General features: G+C 45.5%; 1 protein-coding gene across 2 annotated transcripts in view; it reads left to right on the top strand.

The window, feature by feature from the left end:
• ARR3 (arrestin 3) overlaps positions 1 to 15,168 on the top strand; it is a 91,058-nt gene that overhangs the window by 63,906 nt on the left and 11,984 nt on the right. For both annotated transcript variants that reach the window (XM_068247643.1, XM_068247642.1), the window contains exons 8-10: positions 6,177 to 6,244; positions 8,743 to 8,878; positions 15,012 to 15,096. In XM_068247643.1, coding sequence (XP_068103744.1) covers positions 6,177 to 6,244; positions 8,743 to 8,878; positions 15,012 to 15,096 — 289 coding nt within the window. The remainder of the gene's footprint in view (positions 1 to 6,176; positions 6,245 to 8,742; positions 8,879 to 15,011; positions 15,097 to 15,168) is intronic.

The raw sequence follows: 15,168 nt of genomic DNA, 5'->3' as shown, positions 1-15,168 counted from the left end.
TTTACTGTCCTGACATTTTGGGGGGTGCTAAATTGTAAGCACCCCTGTAAAGCCTAAGGGTGCTCATTGGACTTTGGACCCCTTAGCGCAGTTAGGCTGCAAAAAAGTGACACACATGTGGTATTGCCGTACTCAGGAGAAGTAGTATAATGTGTTTTGGGGTGTATTTTTACACATACCCATGCTGGGTGGGAGAAATATCTCTGTAAATGACAATTTGTTAATTTTTTTTACACACAATTGTCCATTTACAGAGATCTTTCTCCCACTCAGCATGGGTATGTGTAAAAATACACCACAAAACACATTATACTACTTCTCCTGAGTATGGCGATACCACATGTGTGGCACTTTTTTGCACCCTAACTGCGCTAAAGGGCCCAAAGTCCAATGAGTACCTTTAGGATTTCACAGGTCATTTTGAGAAATTTCGTTTCAAGACTACTCCTCACGGTTTAGGGCCCCTAAAATGCCAGGGCAGTATAGGAACCCCACAAATGACCCCATTTTAGAAAGAAGACACCCCAAGGTATTCCGTTAGGAGTATGGTGAGTTCATAGAAGATTTTATTTTTTGTCAAAAGTTAGCGGAAAATGACACTTTGTGAAAAAACACAATTAAAATCAATTTCCGCTAACTTGTGACAAAAAATAAAATCTTCTATGAACTCGCCATACTACTAACGGAATACCTTGGGGTGTCTTCTTTCTAAAATGGGGTCATTTGTGGGGTTCCTATACTGCCCTGGCATTTTAGGGGCCCTAAACCGTGAGGAGTAGTCTTGAAACGAAATTTCTCAAAATGACCTGTGAAATCCTAAAGGTACTCATTGGACTTTGGGCCCTTTAGCGCAGTTAGGGTGCAAAAAAGTGCCACACATGTGGTATCGCCATACTCGGGAGAAGTAGTACAATGTGTTTTGGGGTGTATTTTTACACATACCCATGCTGGGTGGGAGAAATACCTTTGTAAATGGACAATTGTGTGTAAAAAAATCAAAAGATTGTCATTTACAGAGGTATTTCTCCCACCCAGCATGGGTATGTGTAAAAATACACCCCAAAACACATTATACTACTTCTCCCGAGTACGGCGATACCACATGTGTGGCACTTTTTTGCACCCTAACTGCACTAAGGGGCCCAAAGTCCAATGAGTACCTTTAGGATTTCACAGGTCATTTTTGTTTCAAGACTACTCCTCGCGGTTTAGGGCCCCTAAAATGCCAGGGCAGTATAGGAACCCCACTAATGACCCCATTTTAGAAAGAAGACACCCCAAGGTATTCCGTTAGGAGTATGGTGAGTTCATAGAAGTTTTTATTTTTTTGTCACAAGTTAGCGGAAATTGATTTTAATAGTTTTTTTTCACAAAGTGTCATTTTCCGCTAACTTGTGACAAAAAATAAAATCTTCTATGAACTCACCATACTCCGTACGGAATACCTTTGGGTGTCTTATTTCTAGAATGGGGTCATTTGTGGGGTTCCTATACTGCCCTGGCATTTTAGGGGCCCTAAACCGTGAGGAGTAGTCTTGAAACCAAATGTCGCAAAATGACCTGTGAAATCCTAAAGGTACTCATTGGACTTTGGGCCCCTTAGCGTACTTAGGGTGTAAAAAAGTGCCACACATGTGGTACCGCCGTACTCAGGAGAAGTAGTATAATGCGTTTTGGGGTGTATTTTTACACATACCCATGCTAAGTGGGAGAAATATCTCTGTAAATGACAATTGTTTGATTTTTTTACACACAATTGTCCATTTACATAGAAATTTCTCCCACCCAGCATGGGTATGTGTAAAAATACACCCCAAAACACATTATACTACTTTTCCTGAGTACGGCGGTACCACATGTGTGACACTTTTTTTGCAGCCTAGGTGCGCTAAGGGGCCCAACGTCCTATTCACAGATCATTTTGAAGCATTTGTTTTCTAGACTACTCCTCGTGGTTTAGGGCCCCTAAAATGCCAGGGCAGTATAGGAACCCCACAAGTGACCCCATTTTAGAAAGAAGACACCCCAAGGTATTCCGTTAGGTGTATGGCGAGTTCATAGATGATTTTATTTTTTGTCACAAGTTAGTGAAAAATGACACTTTGTGAAAAAAAACCAATAAAATTAATTTCCGCTAACTTTTGACAAAAAATAAAATCTTCTATGAACTCGTCATACACCTAACAGAATACCTTGGGGTGTCTTTTTTTCTAAAATGGGGTCACTTGTGGGATTCCTATACCGCCCTGGCATTTTACAGGCCCAAAACCGTGAGTAGTCTGGAAACCAAATGTCTCAAAATGACTGTTCAGGGGTATAAGCATCTGCAAATTTTGATGACAGGTGGTCTATGAGGGGGCGAATTTTGTGGAACCGGTCATAAGCAGGGTGGCCTTTTAGATGACAGGTTGTATTGGGCCTGATCTGATGGATAGGAGTGCTAGGGGGGTGACAGGAGGTGATTGATGGGTGTCTCAGGGGGTGGTTAGAGGGGAAAATAGATGCAATCAATGCACTGGGGAGGTGATCGGAAGGGGGTCTGAGGGGGATCTGAGGGTTTGGCCGAGTGATCAGGAGCCCACACGGGGCAAATTGGGGCCTGATCTGATGGGTAGGTGTGCTAGGGGGTGACAGGAGGTGATTGATGGGTGTCTCAAGGTGTGATTAGAGGGGGGAATAGATGCAAGCAATGCACTGGCGAGGTGATCAGGGCTGGGGTCTGAGGGCATTCTGAGGGTGTGGGCGGGTGATTGAGTGCCCTAGGGGCAGATAGGGGTCTAATCTGATAGGTAGCAGTGACAGGGGGTGATTGATGGGTAATTAGTGGGTGTTTAGGGTAGAGAATAGATGGAAACACTGCGCTTGGGTGGTGATCTGATGTCGGATCTGCGGGCGATCTATTGGTGTGGGTGGGTGATCAGTTTGCCCGCAAGGGGCAGGTTAGGGGCTGATTGATGGGTGGCAGTGACAGCGGGTGATTGATGGGTGGCAGTGACAGGGGGTGATTGATGGGTGGCAGTGACAGGGGGTGATTGATGGGTGATAGGTGATTGGCAGGTGATTGACAGGTGATCAGTGGGTTATTACAGGGAAGGACAGATGTAAATATTGCACTGGCGAATTGATAAGGGGGGGTCTGAGGGCAATCTGAGCGTGTAGGCGGGTGATTGGGTGCCCGCAAGGGGCAGATTAGGGTCTGATCTGATGGGTAACAGTGACAGGTGGTGATAGGGGGTGATTTTAGGGTAATTAGTGGGTGTTTAGAGGAGAGAATAGATGTAAACGCTGCGCTTGGGTGGTGATCTGATGTCGGATCTGCGGGCGATCTATTGGTGTGGGTGGGTGATCAGATTGCCTGCAAGGGGCAGGTTAGGGGCTGATTGTTGGGTGGCAGTGACAGGGGGTGATTGATGGGTGATAGGTGATTGGCAGGTGATTGACAGGTGATCAGTGGGTTATTACAGGGAAGGACAGATATAATTAATGCACTAGCGAATTGATAAGGGGCAATCTGAGCGTGTGGGCGGGTGATTGGGTGCCCGCAAGGGGCAGATTAGGGTCTGATCTGATAGATAACAGTGACAGGTGGTGATAGGGGGTGATTGATGCGTAATTAGTGGGTGTTTAGAGAAGATAACAGATGTAAACGATACATTTGGGAGGTAATCTGACGGCGGGTTTGCAGGCGATCTAATGGTGTGGGTGGGTGATCAGATTGCCCGCAAGGGGCAGGTTAGGGGCTGATTGATGGGTGGCAGTGACAGGGGGTGACAGGGGGTGATTGATGGGTGATAGGTGATTGGCAGGTGATTGACAGGTGATCAGTGGGTTATTACAGGGAAGAACAGATGTAATTAATGCACAGGTGAATTGATAAGGGGGGGTCAGAGGGCAATCTGAGCGTGTGGGCGGGTGATTGGGTGCCCGCAAGGGGCAGATTAGGGTCTGATCTGATAGGTAAAAGTGACAGGTGGTGATAGGGGGTGATTGATGGGTGATTGATGGGTAATTAGTGGGTGTTTAGAGGAGAGAATAGATGTAAACAATGGATTTGGGAGGTGATCTGATGTCGGATCTGTGGGCGATCTATTGGTGTGGGGGGGTGATCAGATTGCCCGCAAGGGGCAGGTTAGGGGCTGATTGATGGGTGGCAGTGACAGGGGGTGATTGACGGGTGATTGACGGGTGATTGACAGGTGATTGACAGGTGATTGACAGGTGATCAGGGGGATAGATGCATACAGTAAACAGGGGGGGTGGTCTGGGGGGGGGGGGGTCTGGGGAGAATCTGAGGGGTGGGGGTGATCAGGAGGGGGCAGGGAGCAGGGGGGGGGATAAAAAAAAATAGCGTTGACAGATAGTGACAGGGAGTGATTGATGGGTGATTAGGGGGGTGATTGGGTGCAAACAGGGGTCTGGGGGGTGGGCAGGGGGGGGGTCTGATGGGTGCTGTGGGCGATCTGGGGCAGGGGGGGGAGAAATCAGTGTGCTTGGGTGCAGACTAGGGTGGCTGCAGCCTGCCCTGGTGGTCCCTCGGACACTGGGACCACCAGGGCAGGAGGCAGCCTGTATAATACACTTTGTAAACATTACAAAGTGTATTATACACTTTGTATGCGGCGATCGCGGGGTTAACATCCCGCCGGCGCTTCCGTATAGCCGGCGGGATGTTGCGGCGGGCGAGCGGTGACAGGCGCCGGCGGAGGATCGCGTCACGGATGACGCGATCGCTCCGCCCATGCCCTTAGAAGGACCGCCGCCTCTGTGGGTGAGCCGGTCCTTCAGGGCTCCACTTCCCGGCCGCCTCTGTGCGTTAGGCGGTCGGGAAGTGGTTAATAAAAAGCAGTAGAATAAGACAGTATAATGAGTGGCACTGTAATGGGGGTAGTGAAATAATCAGCCACACCTACTTTTAAAGTCCATGCCCGCTGCAAAATAAATGCAGGGGTTCTTTGAGATCCCAAAAATATTTGCAGGGGTTCCTTGAGATCCAAAAATGATTTGCAATGTTCCTCCAGGTTAAACAGGTTGGAAAAGGCTGCCCTAGAACAAGCACATGGCTAATCCAGTAAAACCTGAGTCAGCTGAGTCAGAGGACCTGATCTTCTGCATGCTTGTTCAAGGTCTATGGCTAAAAGCATTAGAGACACATGATCACAAGGACTGCCAGGCAACTGGTATTGTTTTAACCTCTTGAGGACCATGGTGGTAAACCCCCCTAGTGACCACCCTAATTTTACATTAATTGGCCACTGCAGCTTTAAGGCCAAGCTGCAGGGCCGTATACCTCTGCACACAAGTGATCTCCCCCCCCTTTTCTCCCCACCAACAGAGCTCTCTGTTGGTGAGGTCTGATCGCCCCCCCTGTGTTTATTTTATTTTTTATAAATATTTGTTTGTTTGTTTTTTTAATATTTTTTGACATTTTCTTTTTTTTTCTAAATCCCCTCCCTCCCCCCAGCCGGTCAATCACGGCGATCGGCTGTCATAGGCTTCTGCCTATGAGAGCCGATCGCTCTCTTGTCCCCCATGGGGACAGCCGTGTCACACGGCTGTCCCCAGTGCAGCGCTGCTGCTGATCGCAGCGCTGCACATGTAAATACACGGCGGTTTCGCCGTGTAACAGTCTCCCGAGCGGCAATCGCCGCTCGGAGACTGAAGGGGGAGCTTAGCTCCGCCCACCAAGCGGGAGATGCGCGCGCACCGTGCGCGCGATCTCCCGTAAACTGATGCCCCAGGACTTTCCGCCAATTGGCGTTAGCTGGTCCTGGGGCTGCCACCACGGCCACGCCTACTGGCATGACGCGGGCGGCAAGCGGTTAAAGGAAATAAATATGGCAGCCTCCATATACCTCTCACCTCTGGTTCCCTTTAAGGGCTCCCATTGTTGATCTGGTACTCTCATCTAAGGACTGTACAGTTACTAGAATATCCAAAATATCCAATTTAAGTGGCGCAATAGAATGTTTACCTAATACGGACAATTACAACAGAAGATATTGGCGCTATATAAATCTATAATAATAATAATAATCATTCTGTAGGCTTTGTGTATTGATAACAGGTTGCAATGGAGAAATGCCCTTTCACATTATCACATTACCATTCTATATGTAAACAACAGAAACTCATAGTGTTACCTGCACTTTTACTTATGGAATGATCTTCTCATGCAGCCCTGTGGAGTGGATTATGAGGTGAAAGGATTCTGCGCAGAAAATGTAGAAGAGAAGGTTCATAAAAAGTAAGAACATATTGAATCTTAAATTGTTAGACAGTTTTTTTCCTACCTGAGTAACTTTTCCATCCCTAAAGAAAATGAAGAAATATATAGGGTAGCAACACACTAGGCAGAATCGCATATGCGGTTTTCACTATGTGCTATGGAAACCGTATATGCGATTCTGCCTAGTGTCTTCCTACCCTTAAAATGAGAATAAACCTAAAAACCATTTCTGTTAACGAAAACTATCAGGGCATAATTTCACCAAAACTCAGCTAAACTCAGACTGGGAGCGTCCCGAGTTCTCTTTGATCACCTTTTACCGGTCCCCACCCATTTCATGCCTGTACACAAGGCTCTTTTCACAAACTAAATGTACAGAAACAATCTCTAAAGATTTATGACTGACAGGTGATGAAGAGTAAAGGGAATTATTTAAGTGACTCTAAAAAATGCATTCATGTGGTTCTGCTCCAAAAAGAGGTTATGGAAACAGGAATCAGGGTCCGGCAGCACAGTCCAGTCTAGGATGATTATAAACTAAATGGTTATATGCTCATCATATGTTTGTGGGCAGCATCTTTTGATTGATTGTTCTGGTTGGTGTAAAGGTGACCAAACATTACTCGATTTTCTATGAAACGATTAAGCAATCGACTTTATTGGACAATCACCTACAGTGTGGTTGGTTAAAAGTCAATCAACTTGAGGCCAACACACTGCTTATGCGAACTTCAGCAATGGATGAGTGACAACTGGCTGTGACTGAATGCAGATAAGTCCTTCTGATCGGAGGGCAGGGCATGACGTGAAAACAACGTAATTTGTAGTCTTCACCACTGGGAATAGGAGGCACAGATCTACACAGCTCTGAGCATGTGCGTAGTCTGGGAGTTCTAACTTCAGAACTCACATCTCTGCTGTGGTGAAATCATCCTATTTTTACCTTAAGAACATCGCAAAAATCAAGCACCTCATCCCCCCCAAAATATCTGCCAACCTTAGTTCATGCCTTCATTACTTCCCGACTGACTATTGTAATGCTACTGATACAGAATACTGCTGCCAGACTGTTAACCAGCCAACCAACCAACCCCGTCACTTGCCACATAACACCAGTCCTGCACTCCCTTCACTGGCTACCTATAAAATGGAGGATCCTATTTAAGATCGGCCTACTAACATTTAAATCACTACACAATCTGGGCCCTGGATACATGAAAGAAATGTTGCATCTGCCTAGCAATCCCTGCAATCTCAGATCCACAGGTTCTAATAATCTAATCATATCCAGAGTCCACCTGAAAACGTTTGGTCCCAGAGCTTACTGTCATGCCGCTCCTACATTATGGAACTCCTTACCTCAGCAGATCAGGACAGCTCCATCTCTGGACGTGTTTAAATCCAGCCTGAAAACCCACCTGTTAACTTTGGCATGTGCAGAAATATAATTTTGTTGTGTTAATACTTCATCCTACTACCAATTACTGAATCTGAGAGGACCTAAGCGCTTTGAGTCCTATGGGAGAAAAGTGCCATAGAAATGTTATTGTTATAGTACAAGCAAGGTCCTATGCGATTCTCTTTTACTAATCAATCTGAATGATATTGTTGCCTTCATGCATGTTATGCCTTCAACATATCTTAGTCTAATTGCTATTTAAGCAGATTACTATATATGCATTTGCTACACTAAGTCACTAATGTAATATCCACTAACTGAACAAGATGGAATGTCTTTTCCATTTATATCATCTCAATTTACAGTAACTTGTCAGGGGCGCCTCTAGCCATATTGTCACTCCAGGCCAGAAAACCTGTGGCGTGAGGACAGAACGAGGAAGAGTGGGACTGAAGGAGGAATGGGGGGCAGAGGTAGCACAAGGGGACAAAGAAAGGCACAGGGGGCATAAGGAGGCACAGGGGGACAGAAGGAGGCAGAGGTAGCACAGGGGGACTGAAGGAGGCATACGGAGACAGAAGGAGGCATAAAGTGAGACAGAAGGACAAACAGGGGTCAGACATGGCACAAGGAACTGAAGGAGGCACAAGGAGACAAAAGGAGGCACAAAAAGGACAGAGGGAGCCACATAGGGGGCGGGGGGAGGATGTACAAGGCAAAGAGCGACACAGTGGCAGCTGCTTGCAACTTACGCTAAGCAGATGCCTTAGAAGCAAGTAATAGAACACCGGTGGGAGTGGGGCTTAGTCAGGGAGCATGGCTTTGTTCAGGGGGGATGACTTAATCCAGCAACATGGCGCCCTCAGGACCAATGGCACTCCAGGCAATGGCCTGTACTGACTATGCCTAGAGGTTCCCCTGAACTTTGCCATACTAAATCATGTCATACTATAAACCAGTTCTTATCTTGATTTGCTTTGGGTCCTAAGGGAGAAAAGCGCTTTACAAATGTTTTTGTTGTTGTTGTCTTTGTTGTTGATTCTTGATATGTGCTGATAATGCTTTAAATAATGTTGTTTCCTCCGATGATGTAATCCATTTTTCTATTAATCACCAGGAACTCAGTGCGACTCATTATTAGGAAAGTTCAGTATGCCCCTGAATCTACAGGGCCAGCCCCTCAGGCAGAGATCACCCGGCAGTTCATGATGTCAGACAAGCCGCTGCAACTGGAGGCTTCACTAAACAAGGAGGTAACCTCTACAATATATTTCTGCTGCTATCTCACTTTCTATTGCTACAATATGCCCAACAGTAGCCTGGAAACTCCAACACAATGTTTAACTACTCCAGCATTACCTTTTCAGCTATTTCTACGAATTACAACTTGCTTCACTATACATTTGTGGTTGGTTCCTCCTAACCACAGGAAGACGCGTGACAAATGTTAACCCAGTACACCTTATTTCAGAAAATATTTGAGTGTGGAACAGAGGCGCCAGCAGAATAAAAATTCATAAAACCTTTAAAAGTGCTTGGAGGAAGTGGTGGGCTTGCCTCCCAAAAGCAAACATGAAATCCTGTTTATGTTAGTTAACACGTTTATTATATGGTACCCCAAACAGAAATGCAACGTGTTTCGCAGGTCAAGCCCGCTTCATCTGAGGCGCTAATCCTGTTACTACAGATCTCCTGTTGTCCCCATTTTTGCCTGATGAAACGGGCTTGACCTGCGAAACGTGTTGCATTTCTGTTTGGGGTACCGTATAATAAACGTGTTAACTTACATAAACAGGATTTCTTGTTTGCTTTTGGGAGGCAAGCCCACCACTTCCTCCAAGCACTTTTAAAGGTTTTATTAATTTTTATCCTGCTGGCCCCTGTTCCACACTCAAATACATTGTGTCCACTCCTGATGGAGAGCGACTTCTTAGTCCTGAGTGAGGACAGGCCTAATCTCCTCACCTGCCTTTATAGTGGTTGCCTGAATGGTAACCCATGTTTGTGAGTATAATTTCTCGCACTTAATCATTTGATCAAATCATCTTAACATACTACACCATATTGGGCTCTCGGTTCTCTCTTTTACTTTTATTGCAGAAAATGTTTTCAATTAAGACTAAAGAGTAGCAGAGAAGAAAATGAGTCAAGACAGGATACAGGAGTGATTAGATAACTAGGGTTTACGGCCAATACCTGTTAACACTTAATCCACTCAAAACAAAAGGATAGAACTTCTCTTCTAATAATAAAGGCTGTACACCTGCCAGGTGGAAGTCGTTGAAAAAGAATGACAAACAACGCATTGGGCGATGGTCATTAAATAAAAATGCCGCGAATGACTGAAAAGGATGGAGAAATAAGATGGTTTTCTGCCAGTCTGGTAGATCCACCTGGCGTATTTTTTCTGCTGATGGTCATTCATAATCTTGCGTGTCTACAGCAATCGGTCGATTATGAACAATGCAGTATCAGCTATAGTTCTGTCAGAAAGAATGTTGTTGAGTGTCATAATTGTGTCATTGTAAACAGAATCTGAAGTGAAAATAAACTTACTGTAATATATAATGAATTGTATGTGTAGTACAGCTAACAAATAGAACTTAAGTAGCAAAGATATGAGTCTCATGTTGTTTCCAGTACAGGAAGAGTTAAGAAACCTCAGTTGTCAGGGTTGGACTGGGACACTAAGGGCCCACCAGGAAAGTTTCAGCCTGGGGCCCACACACCAAATGACCATTTGGAGCTCACATATCAATGTATTTTGTAAATTTCACGCATATCTCGGTGCTGTATAAATACATAATTTGGTAGGACTTTAGACTATGACAGGTAATAGAGTGTGAGCTCTTCTGAGGACAGAAATGTTTTTGTAAGGGCAGCAGGGGGGCTATGCCGGCGCTGGATTCACTGGCTAGGGAGCATGTCATATGCGGCGTGTGCAGACCCAAATGTACATGATGAAATAAGTAGCTGCGTTATTCAGAGTGCGGGTCTGCCTCGAAAAACTTTAGATAAAATAATCAAGTCGTTACATGTTTCATGATAATTCATCAAGTAGTCACATGCTGCGAAATAAAAATATTATGTAGTCACACACATCCAGATAAAATACTTAAAGGAGTACTATCGTTTGAAACAACTTTTTTTTTTTAATACTCTATATTAGTGTACACATTACCACTAGTGCTAGGGGCACTTTATTTATTCACCCAGGTCTCTCTCTCACTATCCCTGCTTAAAAATTCATTTCTCACACAGCTCATATTAGTTTGGGTCACCCTGAGCTGCTTGGTTACTCTGTCACACAGCTCACAAATATATTTCACTGTGTCACTCACAGCATGCAGCAGACATGAGGAGAAACAGGCTGATCTGAGGTGGTAACAGGTAACTAAATGAGCTGTAATATTGCTGGAATATAACTAGCTATTGTGTTTACACTCAGACTGCTTGCCTGGCTGTCTGCTTGAGGTGATACACTCCAGGCAGGCTGCATCCACTTTCCAAGCTGCTGAGAGGGGCAGATCACTGTTTACAATTAACATTATTAGTATCTTTATCAGTCAAGAGAAGCAAAGATAATAAACACACATTGCTAGAATCTTTAACCCCTTACCACCATATCAACAAGATTCTTTCAGCAAGGTGATAATTAAACTATAAACTGAGGAGCTGATAGCAACTCCCCTGTGCAGACATGGTCTAGCCCTCTGGGAGCAGTCAGTATTAGATACATTTTGTATCCAACACTGACGCCAAAACTGACGGAGGATTTTACAGCTGAGAGGAACAGCTGTGTGAGGAATCAAATTGCTTCTAGTACTTGCCCTGATGTGTGCTACAACATACAGCATTTAAAAATAAATGCATACATCGATAGTATTCCTTTAAGTAGCCAGGTGCCTTGCAATGAACAAATTAAATAGTTGTGGGACATAAACTCATGGATGGCTTGCAAAGAGTAGCAGAGATCAGCACACACTATAGCTAGTTTATTATCAGTACAGGCACTGAGTAACAGCTTATACTGTACATACTGGAGGTAGCAGACATCAGCACACACTGCAGATAGTTTACTATCAGTATAGGTACAGAGTTATACTGGGGATACACGGTACGTTTCTGTGCCGTGTATCGACCAGCTGATCCTGCCAGCTGATAATATTCAGCTGGCCCGATCATGCCGCTCGACCCGCGCCCGCTCGATTCCCGCCGGCGGACAATGGCAGGGAATCGAGCCGCTGATAAGGAACGCCGGCGGGGAAGAGCGGGAATCGATCCGCGCATGCGGACAAGCGGGGACGCGGCTGGAGTCGATCCGGCGGCTAATCGGTCGCCGGATCAACACGTCTATGCCCAGCATAACAGCTTATACTGTACATACTGATGACAGCACAGATCAGCACACAGTGCAGCTAGTTTACTATCAGTACAGGCACAGAGTACCATCTTAAACTGTACATACTGTAACTAGCTGCAAACACTGCAGCTAGTTTCCTATCAGTACAGCACACAGAGTACACGCTTATACTGTACATACTGGAGGTAGCAGAGATCACAAGCCGTGTGAGTGCTGCCTTTAATCAACTAATCTTCTCTCACTTCACTTGCTGTTGTCACTACTAGATGATCCACATTATGATGGGATGATCAATGGATCGGTATATACTGCAGCAGCAGGCCAGCTGCTAGCTATCAGCATGTTCATTATCTAGCTTGGCTGGTATACTGAAGGTGGTCGTGAGGAGCAGTCAGACTCACTCACTTGTGCTGTGGGTCAATAGGCGATGAATGATGGTGTGTGTTGGGGGAAGGGGGGTGTGTCGGTGGTGGCAGCCTGGCAGCAATGGCATCGCTAAGAGGCCCTAGCCAGTGTTGTGGACTTGAGGTGGGTGGGTGAGTGGGGGATGGATGTTGGTGTGGATTGTGGTTGTGGGCTGGCAGCAATCTCGCGCCAAGAAGGCCCCCAGGCCAGGGAATTGTGAGAGATGGACAGTGGACACAGATGAATGGTGTGTGTTGTGGCCCACAACAACACCCTGGCCAGCTGGCACCTCCTAGCTGTGTGACTGCTACTAGGCCACCACCACACCACACTTTGCGTCATCGATCTCTTACTCACTCACCACAAGTCCACACCAACTTTCTAGCCCTGGGGCCTCCTCCAGTTGTGCATAATTGCCAACAGGCCACGACCACTAACCCCCCACAATGCATCATTCACCATCCACAACACACACAGTCTGTAGTCACCCCCCACAAAACACACATACCGTGTCGTCCATCCCCTACTCACCCACCCACCACAAGTCCACAACAACTCCCTGGATCTGGGGCCTCATCCTCCCTGTAACTGTGTGTATTTAATTGGCGCCAGGCCACCAACCCCCCATCAACACACTGCATTGCCCACCATGAGCACTGCAGGCAGCACAACCACCCATAACAAAGAATGCCAAGCAGCAAGCCCTCCAATGGGACAAGGCAAGGATAGGTATATGATGTGACATTGACTTACTAGCAGGCAGCGCTGCCTCTGGTCACTTTATTCCACGATCACTGTCTCTGTGCATGATGCATCACAATCACAGCAGGCACTGGCAGGCCACAGGCCAGGACACCACATAGCAACTCCCTGCGGCCGCCAGTGCCAGCTGCCCTCATCTCCAGCCGGGCCCCTTTTCTGGGCTCCAGACAAGGCGTCTGTCCCTCTCTTCCCTGCTGTCATCGGCTTCAGACAGTGCGCACTGACCGCCAGCGGCCCGACCCCCCACAACACACACCTGAGTGAGACCATCGTGCGTGGTCAGACATAATTAGTTCCCTTCCTTGGCCCTGCGTGCGGCGTCTCCAAGTGAAGTCCGACCAACAGTCCTCTCTGCAGTGCGCGGCGCCATGACGTGTGTGTGATGCTAGCGGAACGTCTCACTCTCACTGATTGCCATCTTATAGGCCTCCGCTTGGCTCGGGTGATGACATCCCTGTGCCTGCACTGGTGCTGCCAGCCCAGTGTGAGAGGGAGAGAGAGAGAGAAGGGCCTACCAGAGTTATGGACGCTGATCCGGTGGCCCAATCCGATGCTGTTAGTTGTTATCTATGCAAAAGAGCTTCTCTGAGCTCTCCGACTCAGCTTGGGTCAGAGACAGTCCTATTTTCTGAAGCACTTATACATCAAAGAAACAGTGAGACACAGCTACAGATAAGGTTTTACTGCAAGGGAGTTCAAAGGGTCATTAGCGCTACTCTGTTTCATAGTTTAAAATACAGTATGTGGTTTGTAATTGCAAACATGACAGAATGATGCAATGTTATAAAAAAAATAGCTGTATAACAGAAAATAAAAATATGAGACTCTTTTATGTGCTACTAATTTTCTATTAATTTTCCGTACTATACATACAATTCATTATACTATAACTTTTTTTTTCTTCAGTGTCACTTTAAAGTAGCAACCTTGCAGCTTTGGGTAAAACTATTTGTGCTCGGAAGTATATATTTATTTTTCAATAGGATTTATAAGTTCATAACGCGATTTGCGTGACTGATAGCAATATACGTATTAAGCATGGTTGTAGTAACAATGTATTTGTATCCAAATTCCCAGATGTTTACACGTTCAACCTCGGATGTTTTATTCACATCACTCCTTCCAGCTGTGCATGCACATTATCTGTCAACTCATTAGGCAATTGATATTGCCATGTGTATAAAGGCACAGAATCTGCCTTCCATCATTGATCGTTCATTTTGCAACACCTTTCATCTGCTGTGTGTAGAGGACTCTAAACTGATTTGACTTCTGCTGTGACCATTTTCTTTTTTAGACTGCTATCACTTTTAGGTAACTGTGCACAGCAAGCTAAAAATGCTGTGAATATTATGAAAGGGGACATGATAATTCCTGGTTACATAAAGTTGACACTGCAGTCCTTTATGAATACATCGAAGTGTTTAGAATATATATATATATATATATATATATATATATATATATATATATATATATATATATATATATATATATATACTAGTAGACCTAAGCCTGTTTAAAAAAGGGGCTCTAGGTCTATCTCTCCACAGCCACAGGTCAGAGTGCACACTCGCCACTTGCAAACTTGCCAGCCCGCCACGCGCACCCGTCGTGCACGCACCTATCTGCCCGCCCCCCCCTGGCCGCATCCTCCTCCTGTCCCAAAGGCTACACATGCGCAGTAGCCAAAACACACGGGACACAGAGACAGGAGGATGACGTAGGGACAGGTAGGGTTTTATTATATAGGATCTTTCAAATTTGGTTAAACTGATGAGTATTGACAGCTTACATGATTTGCTTACTGCAGAAAAAATGTTTTATATTCTGATATTTATATCATATATTTACAGATATATTACCATGGTGAACCTATCGCTGTCAATGTAAAAATCAACAATTCAACCAATAAAATTGTGAAACGGATTAAGATTACAGGTGAGCAAATGGCTTTTAAAAGTGGCTAGTTAAACCGGAGAACTCATTTTCTGGCTCATGGGCTAAATGTAA

Source organism: Hyperolius riggenbachi, chromosome 8 (genome assembly GCF_040937935.1).
Source record: "Hyperolius riggenbachi isolate aHypRig1 chromosome 8, aHypRig1.pri, whole genome shotgun sequence".
NCBI classification, from domain to species: Eukaryota; Metazoa; Chordata; class Amphibia; order Anura; family Hyperoliidae; genus Hyperolius; species Hyperolius riggenbachi.
The sequence above is the reverse complement of the archived record's forward strand: the minus strand, read 5'-3'. Positions and strand labels throughout refer to the sequence as shown.